At 40.9% G+C, this 12,253-nt stretch overlaps 1 protein-coding gene across 1 annotated transcript in view; it reads right to left on the bottom strand.

Moving 5' to 3' along the window:
- tenm1 (teneurin transmembrane protein 1) overlaps nt 1-12,253 on the bottom strand; it is a gene marked incomplete at both ends in the record, with an annotated part of 163,404 nt that overhangs the window by 88,393 nt on the left and 62,758 nt on the right. The window contains one exon of the mRNA XM_083914792.1: nt 9,231-9,404. Coding sequence (XP_083770918.1) covers nt 9,231-9,404 — 174 coding nt within the window. The remainder of the gene's footprint in view (nt 1-9,230; nt 9,405-12,253) is intronic.

Below are 12,253 nucleotides of genomic sequence, written 5' to 3'. Positions count from 1 at the left end.
GTCGTTTTTAGACATTAAAATATAAGAAAATGTTATATATTACACCTTTAAATACTTTGATTAATGACCAAATGCCTACACAAATGACACATGACATTCAACATCACTCCCCAACCCCTCACCAATAGCACAGGGATGCCACAGCCTCTCTAACCCCCTAACAATGAGATCAGATGAAATTAAGGATTCTGAAGTATGTAGATAACCTCACAATTGTAGGACAAAGACTATGAAGATGACTACAAGCTGGCAGTAAAGAATTCAGTCAACTTGATCAAATTACCTGGTGCTAAAAGAAAAAAGCCTATTTAAATGTCCTCCTGCTCTGCATTGAAGTTAATAATTTTTTTATTGATTTTATTTATTAATTATTTTCAAACTTGTTAAACAACTTGGACCGGATCAGCGTGATGTTGCAGTTGTCATGACAACTAGTGAGCGAGGAAAGATTACAAGCGAATGTTAAATTAGAGGTTTGTAAAAACTTCATAGCTAATTGTCTGATTCGATGCCCAGGAACTATCCTGCTGTACTTTTCTGGTTTTCAAAATCAAAATAACAGATCAAGCCTGGTTATATACTGGAGCAAATGATCTAAAAAGCCTTTCTGAATAATGTATATATATATATATATATATATATATATATATATATATATATATATATATAAATAAGGGAGAAAATTATTTGCAAAATTAAATATGGAAACATCTAAAAGAGAAAGTATGTTTAGTTATGTTCAATTTGGCAACATGTGACAATTGTTATCTTAAAACTATATTTTTGAGGTTAACGATAGGACAAAAATAGGGAAAATATGAACTGTGTCTGTGTACATTAAATTGCCAGGACAGGTTATATTTTTTCTGCTTTATTTCTAACAAGCGCAACCTGAAATACACCAGCCGCCACTGCTGAAAGGACCATCGACTTCAGAACAAAACAATCACTTAAAGCACCTAACCTCATCTAACCTCATCAACCAACCAATTACAATAACCAACGCTTTCAGGTTCCTGAGCACATATATCAGCAATAACCAGATGCAAAAGAGTCCAAAACCGACTTTACTTCCTGAGAAAACTCCAAAAACACAGACAACAATTTTACACCTGCTATATTCCAGGGCACACTGCCACTATCAATCCTTACTGTCTGGTATGAAAACACACCTAAGCATACAACAAAGAAAATAAACAGAATAATCATTAGAGCATCAAGATCATAGGCTGCAAACTCCCCACACTGGACTACATATACACATAATGTCACAAGCAATCAAAATCAGGGATGACCCTCTGCAACCGGCTTACCATCTTTTTCAGCATCACTGCTCCAGCAGAAGGTATAGGTCACTAGGAGGCAGGACTTACCCCCCCAAAGCTGTGCAGTTAATAAATACACAAAAGCGGGCCTTGTAGTAATTCTATGTGGAGTTGTGTAGCGTATTGTATGTTTTTTGTTATGGTACTTATGTAATTTATGTTCGCACTGCTTTTGCATGTGATGTACTGTCACAAACATTCCCCCTGTAATGAAATTACAATAGCTGTGTGGTGATCTCTCAGCTGTACTTTGTATTTTATTGCACACTGATGCTTACATTTAACTCAAAACACTGCTGGCATAGTCTTGTTCCTACTCTCATAAACTAATATCATGCAATACATGCCAAAGCAGGATTTTTCTTTAGATCTTTTTTCTCCTTTATCTTCATCTTTGTACTATGGGAATGAATGAATAAATAAATTGATTAATTTGTTAATTGACTGAAGCAGACTGAACTGAACTGAGCAATGATAGCGGAGGAGGAAAAAGGACAGAGGGTGACAGACATGCAAGGGAGATCAGAACAAAAATAAAAATAAAAAATGTTTGAAATGAAAGAGAAACAAGAGACAGGTATCCTGTGTGGAGTATAAATTGCCCCTGTACTAAAATCTCTACCAAAAAGAATAAAAGCAGCGTGGCAGAACTAAGGTATGCATTCATGCATTCCTGTCGAGTCTACCTCAGCAAGTCTATGCCTTTTAATGCTAATCCTGACTCCTGTGCCTCACCGCAAAAAAAAATAAAGGCCAGCAGAAGGATGGATGTCCTGAGGAAAGCAGCCTTTTATTCAACAATAGATGAATAGGGCATGACAGTTGGCAGAACACTGGCTTGCAGACAGACGTGCAGGCGAGCTGGCTGACTGGCAGGCTGGCAGGCAGAGGAGCAGGCCCTTCTGATGCTAATTACTCTATAGCGCCCTACCCAGTCTGATGCAACACAGGGACAGAAAGCGGTGCTCAGGTCAGCTACGAGGGTGAGTGGTGGGGTGTGGGAGACAGTTGGTTGGGGAGTTGTAGGAGGGAAGAGGAGGGCGAAGAGAAGAGATGAGAGGATCATGTCCAAAGAGAAGGTGGCGGTGTCAAGTTACAGCTGCTGATGCAAGAAAGAAGAAAATCCCGCCTTGCATCTCTCACTCCTTCTGTCTCAGCAGTAGAGAATACTGTTTCAGTAAAAAGGGGGAAGGATCGAGGCATTTTGGGAGTCCCGCAGAAACCAGACGGATCACATGGTGACTAGGGCTCCTCCAGGCCTCCCCAGCTGCTCAGATTACTGCTGTCAATCAATGCGTTCCACTAGCACCGTAGCACCGTGTATCTCAGCACAGAACCTGAAACCGTTCTTTGAAAATATCTTTCAAAACAGAAAATCTCAGTGTATTCCTATTTGGCAGCCAAAAGAGATGCAAGCTTAAACTAGCCAATATGCGAGCGGGGAGGTAAAATTCCTTCACACCTTGCTATCTTGTGGCTTTAATAAGCAAAAAAGCAGCTTGAAATTCACACTTGCTATCGGTTACTAATAATAAAAAGAAATAAACGGCATTGCATGAATCTCTTCTTGTGCTTTTCATCATTGGTTGGCAGCAGAAGCTAGTTGTAAGCAAAAATGTATTACGGTTTATTTCAAAAAAGGTTGAGCTTGTTTAAAGGGGCGATGAAAGTGTTATTCATGTCTTCCATCAAGCACAACTTGCCCTTGATGGAAATGATAGCGGGTTAGTGGGCAGGTCTGCTGAGAACCAACATACTGTTCAGTATAATAATGATGCTGCCTCAGCCAATTATAGTGGTAGTCCAGCACGGTGTGCACTAGCACAGCTCATGCTCTCAAAGCCACTCCTCACAAATAATATGCAACACATATTGCGCATATATGCAACATTTTCCCCTAAATGAGCCCTTGAAAGCCACAGGACATCTGGATTATAATGTCTTTACTCCTTTCATTTCTAATAACGAGCTGACATTTTTATATTGTCACCATTCTTATAGTGGTAGATTTTTGGAGTTTTTTCGCTTGTCTGTTGCTGAATGTTTTGTGTGTCTAGTGTGTGTGTGTTTGTGTGTCTAGTGTGTGTGTGTTTGTGTGTGTGTGTGTGTGTGTGTGTGTGTGTGTGTGTGTGTCTGTGTCATGTGCGTGTGCGTGTGCGTGTGCGTGTGCGTGTGCGTGCATTAGGCCTGGCCAGCAAAAGAGATGAGCTACATTAGGACTTGGGACACAAGGTCTAATTAATTTCTCTTGCCTACGGGTTATTCAGGTAAAACAATTACACCTGTAATCTATTTTCAAAGGAACTAAACTGTCTTTGCAATTAATGTTATTATCCCTCAGATTCTAATGAAGCAAGAACAGACTCAAAGTGCAGCCGGGGTGTTGGTGACGGGACGTGTCTGGAGGGACTGAAACTGGGTGTGGGTGCAAGTGAAACTCGATATTAAGGCATAGGCTTGTGTGTGAATTTCACACACATTGCAGACAACATTAATAGTGTTCCAAATGCAAGAGAGATTGAGTTTGCCGCAGGATGAATAAAAATATCACAATGGGCAAGGTCTCTATAATTACTTGGATTCAATTAAGGGCCTTTTCAGCAGTTGGTTTAATAAGCTTTCAGCCTCCTCTCTCCAATGTGCAGCCTAATGAGTGTCAGTCAGAGTCAGGAGAAGATAATGCTCTTGGCCTTAGGGCCTTCCATTACTCTCTCATCCTCACCTTCTACCATCAGGCCTGGGGCTATGTCTGTGACAGACAAGTCTGCCTGTTCACAAACTCATTCCCTCCATGACACTCTGAGTGCACTTACATTTTACACCTGTAATATGTGAAGTGTTGTGTTTTTTTATTGCCCTCTACAAAGCTTGTACTAATCTAGTCAGGGTAGAGGCCTGGAAGGAGCAAACCAGAGTTCACTAGACATCCATGCTACTCATTTTTTATTCAAAATGGCAATTGTTTTTTAGTCTCTAACAGCCGATACTTCTCTTCTCTAACTTCTAATGAGAAAGTTCATCCCCCAATCATAAATACATGTTTTCTTACCTGTCATTCTATTCATCAAGTCTAGACTGTTGTGGTGTGCATTGCAGGGTGTTGTAGAGATATATGTCTTCTCTTGAATATAATGGAACAACACAGCTTGTGATGCTCAAAGCGCGAAAACATACATTTGAAAGTCAACAGCAATGTCTCTTTCCAGAAATCATGACCCGGTTACTCAAGATAATCCACAGACCTGTTGTGAACAGTTTCCTGTAGGACCTTTTTTCTTTCTTTCCAAATGTATTTGTAGCTACCATATAAATTGGATTGTATTACTTTATACAATGTACAGTATAGAGTACATTGTTTTTTAAGGATTATACTACAATTTATACCTTTAAGGATTTTGAAAAGTATCCAGCCTTTACAAGAAAAACAAAATAGCTCTCTCTAAAGATAAAAGGTGTTAATGACACCTCTGTTAGACAGTGAACCACTCTAATTCACACCCAAACAGCAGTGAAACCACCTGGCTTTAACCTACCTTGATCTAGCATTATGTTACTTCACTAGCAACTACTGTTGCCAGTAGTGGATCATAAAAAAGTACAATATTTTAGAGAGTATCAGTATGAAGTATGAAGATAAAAATTGACTTTGTTTTTCATTTTTTTTGCCCTTGATGTCAGAGTCAAAGACATCAATCTTATGTACTACACTCAAATGTCAAGAGTGAGCACCATGAAGCCCACTGCTCACCATAAAATGTGTCATCTACACTGTAAATAGTAAACACTGCATCTTGATATTGTGTTTCATTTCTTCAGCTATATTTGGATGACATGTTTTGAATGCAGGCTGAGTAACAGGCAGAAATGTTGCTGCTGTTAGGCTTTCTCAACTTGAGGCATTCAAGCAGGGGGCTCACTAAATGATCTATACCTTTTCTGCCTGTGTGTGTCTGTGTGTACGTGTGTGTCTGTGTTACATCCCAAGACTGTATCCCAGCGTGAGAAAATCAATGAGACTGGTGTTACAGGGACCAGTCCATCAGCATTTGCACACATGCACGAGCATGTACCCACATGCGCACACACGCACTCATCTCTTGCACGGTCACATCCGCTTTTCCCACATACATGCATACAATATGCACTCTTACACTTGTACACATACACAGCTCAGCCTCTCTCCCCCCTCCACTCTCTCTACACGCAGGCTAGAATATTGATGTGCTCTTTAAGAGCCCTCCTCTCTGTCTGTGTCACATTCCATCCATCTGCACATAATTTCCAACCACACCATCAGATAGTGAAAACAATTCAGCAGTAACTCTCCTTTCATACACAGGGTTTATACACTCATCGCATAGTCTCAGATGGCATTCCACAGGCTCCACATTTCATCATCTCCACATTATAATGAGGCAATATGCCGCTCTTCTGTATGTCAGTTTGTATCATTTCATATCATTAATAAATCCAGCGTTGCACGTTGACTGAAATATTATTCTCAAACTTCAATGTACTTCATTAAGGCAGGGAATCCACTGACAGAAAATTTCTTCTCTGGGCACTTCTGCTTTCATCTGCACCAGAGGAATTTCTATGTGTGTGTGTGTGTGTGTGTGTGTGTGTGTGTGGGCATGTCCGTGTGCTCGTATGAATGCATGTCAGATATAGAAATAGTGAAAAGGGAAAAGAGAAAGCCTGAGGTTAATTATCATGGGGTGAGTGGCAATTAATGTAGCACTAATTAGAAAGGCTTTTATGTGTGGGAGACTAAGAATGGCTCCTGGTGATCTCTGAAATTGCAGAAGAGATAACATGAAGAATATAAAACACATCACGCACAGGCTTGACAAGACACTAGCCATATGCAGATGACACCACATGTCAATTAGTATCTAGTGCCGCCCTGTTTCGAAAGGTAGATTGCAATTCTGCTGCCCTGGATCCTGATTTCAGCATCAAGCCAATGAATCAAACAGAGAGCCTATCTTTCTAGCATTGAAGTTGACATAAAAACAACAACACTAAAAATACATGAACAGGAATACAAGCAGATTACTAGCTTCCAATCCTTCTGCTGAGCTTGTTTCATCTCTCCCTACTGTGTCATCAGTTGATATCAAAACAAGTAGAAACTGATAACTATCCTCCAATCAGCTAGCTTTATGCTCCCACTGTTATGCTGTTACTTGTTTGCATGGCAGCGCATCAAGAATAAAGTCATTTATTCCAGAATAAGAAAAAACAAAACATTTTGCTGCATGGTTTCTTTGTTGCGTAAACGGAAGCTGTGAAATCACTAATAAGTTATTTCATGAAAATTATGTTTTAATGTCAGCAATTATTTATCTTGCGCTGCTTTCATGACGGTTATCTCAAACATCCTTCATGTAGACTGGTATCGATCAATCATTCTTCTCTCCTCCCATCACTCTCATTCTTCCCTCCCCCTACCGTTTCTATCATTTCCCTTCCCTGGAGCCTCCTCTCACACCATCTTCGCTGTGTAATCTAGGGGATTGTGTGGTCTCTTGGTGTGAGAGGTGATGGGTACAGCAGGATGAGCGTGATAATCTGCCACACTGGATTACAGCCTAATCTCTAATCTCTCTGGCCCTCCTCTGCCTGGGGACCACCTCCACCGTGCCAATTTTATTAATCTGAGCCCTTTGCACCAGCGGCTTAGCTTTGCCCATTTTGATTTCCCAGCTTCCATCAGGCACATAAAGCAATAGAAGTTGAAACAATAGATTGTTGTGACGCAACACTCTGAAGCAAATTCCATGACCCCTGCGCGCTCTATCCGAGGATTTAGCTACTGATGAGAGCGTTAATCCTCAGAATGTGAGGATTCATCAAGAATAGTTGCTTTAGGGATGTCCCAGGTTGCCTAAATTGCAGTGGGTTGCAGTTTGGCTCACACTCTCTGTATAAGTGCTGAACATGGACTCCAATAGCATCCAATATAATATCCATCAGAGTCAGTCTCAGCGTGAAGGTTGCTGTGTCCTGCCTGACTTCATGACCTGGAACACTCACAATTAATGTCCCATGTCATGGGGTTAAATTGGTGTTAGTAATTCCTCTGGCTAGTTGAGAGAAGGCCGAGTGGGGAGAGGCTATTCCAGTCACGTACTGGCTAAGAGGGAACATGATTAACCAATTACCTTGCCTTTCTAATAAATGAGTAATCAGTTTGAGGCTGATCTCTGGACTGATATCTCTCTATCGTATTGGAACATTCATTGTGCAGAGTTTGTTATGTATGCAAGCCAGAGTCCTAATTCAATAGAGACTGATTGGAATTCATGCCAATGGATATTATAGTCGGACTCAACATAGTCAAGTCATAATGTTTAAATGCTCATATTTACATTTCATGAGGAAATCCTAGTTCTTCTTCTATTCCAATTATTGTGCTTCTGTTAAATCCTGTGGCAAAAATGTGTGAGTGTCAAGTTCAATTTAATGAAGTGTGTACAGAGAGAAAAACAGAAGTATAATGAGATAAATATTCTAAGAAAGTTATTGTAATTAGAATAGTGTGTGACCTGTCTTGACATGTATGCATTTGAGATGACCTTTCTCAGTGTGTGTTTGTGTTTCTGTTTCATATAGGGGGCTCACAAAAGCACAGCTTATTGTGAAAAGACAGTTTCACAAAGCCCACGTGTACCTAATGTCAGCAGACTGTCTGTCTGGTTTGTTTTATGACTTTGGAATGCAGACCTTTGACATCATGAACTGATCACATCAATTCACAGTGAAAAACATCACAGCTGCTGTTCACAGCCATAGACCAGCACATTGCAGCAAAAAAAACAGAGCAAAGCAAAAGAGAACTTTTGGCAGCAGGTTGTCAGCAAGCAAAGAGCTAAGACACAACTACAGATGAACTCAATACTGATAAAAATCTATTGTTAGCTCAAGGTCTTGCAGTGTTTTGCTTGCCAACATTAGGCTACATCTTGGATTCAAGTCATGCGTCACTAATCCTAGCCTTGTTGCTAGGACCCCTTCGGTCTCCAGCTTGGAGAAAGCACTGACACCGGAAATGGTTTCAATCAGGATACGATAGCCTGCCTCATAGTTTATTAATGAAGTTTTGATAAGCCGCACAACCTCAACCAATTGAACAAAGGTAAAATATACAACCATAATATTTCAATATAATTGTGAAGTTAGGTAACGTTATGTAAGCAGCACTCTCTCTCCCACCAAATATGTTGAGCTTGCTGGCAATAACATAATGCTAGATACAGTTACATTATACTTTCCACGCTATGTGCTGTTTAATTTGAAGTTACCTAACTTTATAAGTCACAGTTATTATGAAGGTTGTGGTGTTTACCACATAAAGTCAACACAAATGCCATATCTCGCAATGTTAACACATGCTCCCCAGGACCTGTAAACACACTTAGATGTGTAAAATCAGTGGAGTTGCCATTAAGACAGGAAAATATATGACCTCAGATTTTAATTAAGCAGTAAAGGCAGTCAAAATGTGATGTGACATGCACTACAAGCCTAAAAACTAGCCTGATCAGGACCAAGCTAGTCTAGAGGGATACATTGCCATGGTAACCTCCTTTATGAAACGTAATTTCCTGACTTGAAATTAGCCTGGTTTTATTTTAATCTTACTTTATAAAACACCCCACTGGTTCAACTGCATGCTGGCCTTAATGCTTTTAAAAATGTCACATAAATACAAAATAAAAGCAGCCAAGCACAGTTAAAGTGAAATGCTTTAAGCCAGTGTTCACCCAATTCCTTTAATATTTACAGAACTGCAAATTACTGCGTTACACTTGCTTTGTTGTTACTGACGGCCAAATCCTGTCAATGGTTGAGTACAGAACATCTGTTATTATAGTGTATACTATATTTGTGTATGCTCACCTCTGTCACCGGCGTGTGCGTTTTCAGGGTTGAGTGTGTCGAGCAGGTGGATCGAGCTGGTAGGTCTGGTTTTGCTGCGGTCCTCTTGTTGATGGTCCGCCGAGCTCAGGCCGTTCTCATACAGCTGGCTCTCGCCATGCCGCAGATGCCAGGTCAGACCTAACAGGTGGACCGCTACACACACACACACACACACACACACAGTGACAGCCAAAGGAAGAGGAAGAGCAGATAGAAAAGATCATTATTCAAGGCATGCAGGGAGGTGTGTCTGAATCTTCTTTAATGCCCATCTTAAGAGTTCTCACTCAGTTTATGTTTATTAGTGCCCGGCAAGGCACTGGACAATTAGCACACACACACACACACCCACACACACACTCAAACACACACACACACACACACCCACACACCCACACACACACACACACACACACACACACACACACACAAACACACACACACACACACACACACAGAATGTGGTAGTGGCGGGCAATTAAGGCAGATCTTCTGAGTCTGAGCCCAGGGCTGGTATTAAAGCGCTAACACAATCTTTTATGCATGACTAATGATGCTTTGAAAGCTGCTGCCGATTCACAATCCATATGGGCCTTTTAAACAACAAAGGGTATGGGAGGATGGGAGGATACTGGATTTCCCCTCCCACTCATAAAACTGTTTACTAGGACAACAATCCAGCATGTTGTTAAATAAAAAAACAACTAACACCTGGCCATTAAGGAAATTAATTAGCACCTTGCAAGGCTGTCAATAAAGCGTTCAGTAAAACATTCACCTTCCTCTGACCAATCATCAGGTTCCATTCATGTGTGATTGTACCACTTTAGTTTTTCACTTGAAGGAATCTAAAAAGGTAATGTCCCTTTGCTGATGTGAAGAACAAAGCAAATTAAATAAATAATTGCAGGTTTTTTTTTCCTTTGACACGTTCAGAGCATCAAACAAAAGCAAAGACTCAAATCACAAAGTTACTATGCGCTGGTGGCAGAGGATGGCTGCTGAATGCAGATCAAGGTAACGAACTTCTAACGACTTCAAACATCTTCGCTGTCTGTCTTCTGTCTGCTGATTGCCGACACCCAGAAAAAGCACTCGACACACGCTCGCATAAAATGGCTGCTTAGGAAAACAAATCCACAATTATACGGCGTGACCAACACAATCACACAGGCAAAGCACGCTCACACAAGTGCATTAATGCACCTACTAGTTTCATGTATGCACTACTACACAGACACACACTCACTCACTCACTCACTCACACCCACACTTGATTCCCAGCTGATGAGGAATACCTAATTAAAACTCCAGATAGTTCAAAGCCATTTGCAGTCACTTTGTGTTGCAGAAGAAGCACAGGATAAAAAAGATCTATTTTCTCTCCAAAGCACATCTATGATGAGCTATGAGAGTTGAAGCCAATTTGGTCCCATGCTCTGCTCTGGCATCTATGGGGATCAGCAAATCATATTTCAACTTCTGACTAGCCCTAGCCACTGTTGGTTTAGCTATCTACTCATGCACAATATGAGCTCTGCTAAGCAGAACACTGACGATTACTAGGGCCACGAGAGAGATGTCATGCATCATTTTGTTCAGACTAATTGAACTGTCAGCCTGTGACGAGACCAGACATGGACGCACGCAGATTCTCCACATCAGTGCGGGTACGAGTCAATCTGTTTTTTGTTTTTTTTTCCCCTTTCACTGTAGTTTTCTTATTTTCATTTAACAGAGACGCTGTGTGGGGGATTTTCTCATTAACACATCGCCGTGAAATTAGTTGTGATGGCTCATTCTGATGATTGAAAGAAAAAAGTATGACGAACAGTAACCTAAGTGATCTCCCTTGTACATTCAATTTCATAGGTCTCCGGCAAAAGCACGTCTAGTTGTCTGGTGCTGTAAGTAACTCTATCTTTAGCAGGCAAGTGGGAGAGAAAAAAAACAGGCAGGTGGAGAGAAACGCATGTTGATGATAATCTGAATCATATTTTCCTTTACAATGATAGATTTAGAGACAATCCCGCAGAGATTCCTTCAAAACTAAAGCTCATTATCAACTCTCTTATATTAGAATTAAACATGAAATATAGTGTTGCGCCTACAAATGTATGCATCACCACTGTTTGTACTGCATTATATTATGTGCTGGAGTGGAACAACCTATCATCGTTTCATAAATGAGTCTGTTAGAGTGGTGAGGGATGACAAGTTATTCCCAAACTGATGCGTTTAGCATTTCCACAATTCAATCTCTTATGCCCCGTTCTCTCCTCACTTCCTCTCATCATCAGGATTGCTTCACTTCCTCTTCTTGTTCTCCGGTGTGCCCCCCCAACTCCCTTAGCCAAGTGTTGGCCACTCCAGTAATGACTGCAGCAGCAGTCATCACCAGCTTTCCTATCTTTTCCTCCTCACCACTCCATCCCTCCTCAAAAGCCCCTCAGACCCTACTTCTCCTGCCCCTTCTCATCAGCCCCTCTGTCCCTCTCTCTCTCTTTCCGTGTCTCTCACTCTCTTGTTGTATGGCTGTTGACCTTTTGCTAGAACACTTAGCATCTAGGGCCACACACACACACACACACACACACACACACACACACACACACAGAAGCAAGGAGGGATAAGGACCTCAGAACATGATGAGGGGAGGATGACGGTGGAGAGTGTTTGTGTGGATGCTCTTGCACTTCTGAGGGCCTGATGTCCTCAAAGTAATATTAAAACTCATGATGAAATGTTTGTTGTTCTTTACTTGACCAAGTTAATTCTAGGTATTTGAAAAGTGCTATACAAATAAAGCTGCCTTGCCTTGCCTTGCCTATTTATGAGTGCGAGTACTTATGGACAGAACTAGAGCTTAAATTTGGGGATACAGTATAAGTGGGAGTGTTCTTTTTAATACAGGATTCTGTGACCAAGACTGTCATTCATTTGCTGTGGTTACCTGACAGTAACAGAATAATAATTTTAAAAAAAACACCCACAAACTCAAT

Source organism: Echiichthys vipera, assembly GCF_963691815.1.
Source record: "Echiichthys vipera genome assembly, chromosome: 6".
Taxonomy (NCBI): Eukaryota; Metazoa; Chordata; class Actinopteri; order Perciformes; family Trachinidae; genus Echiichthys; species Echiichthys vipera.
Note: the sequence above shows the minus strand (reverse complement) of the source record. Positions and strands in the feature narration are given on the sequence as shown.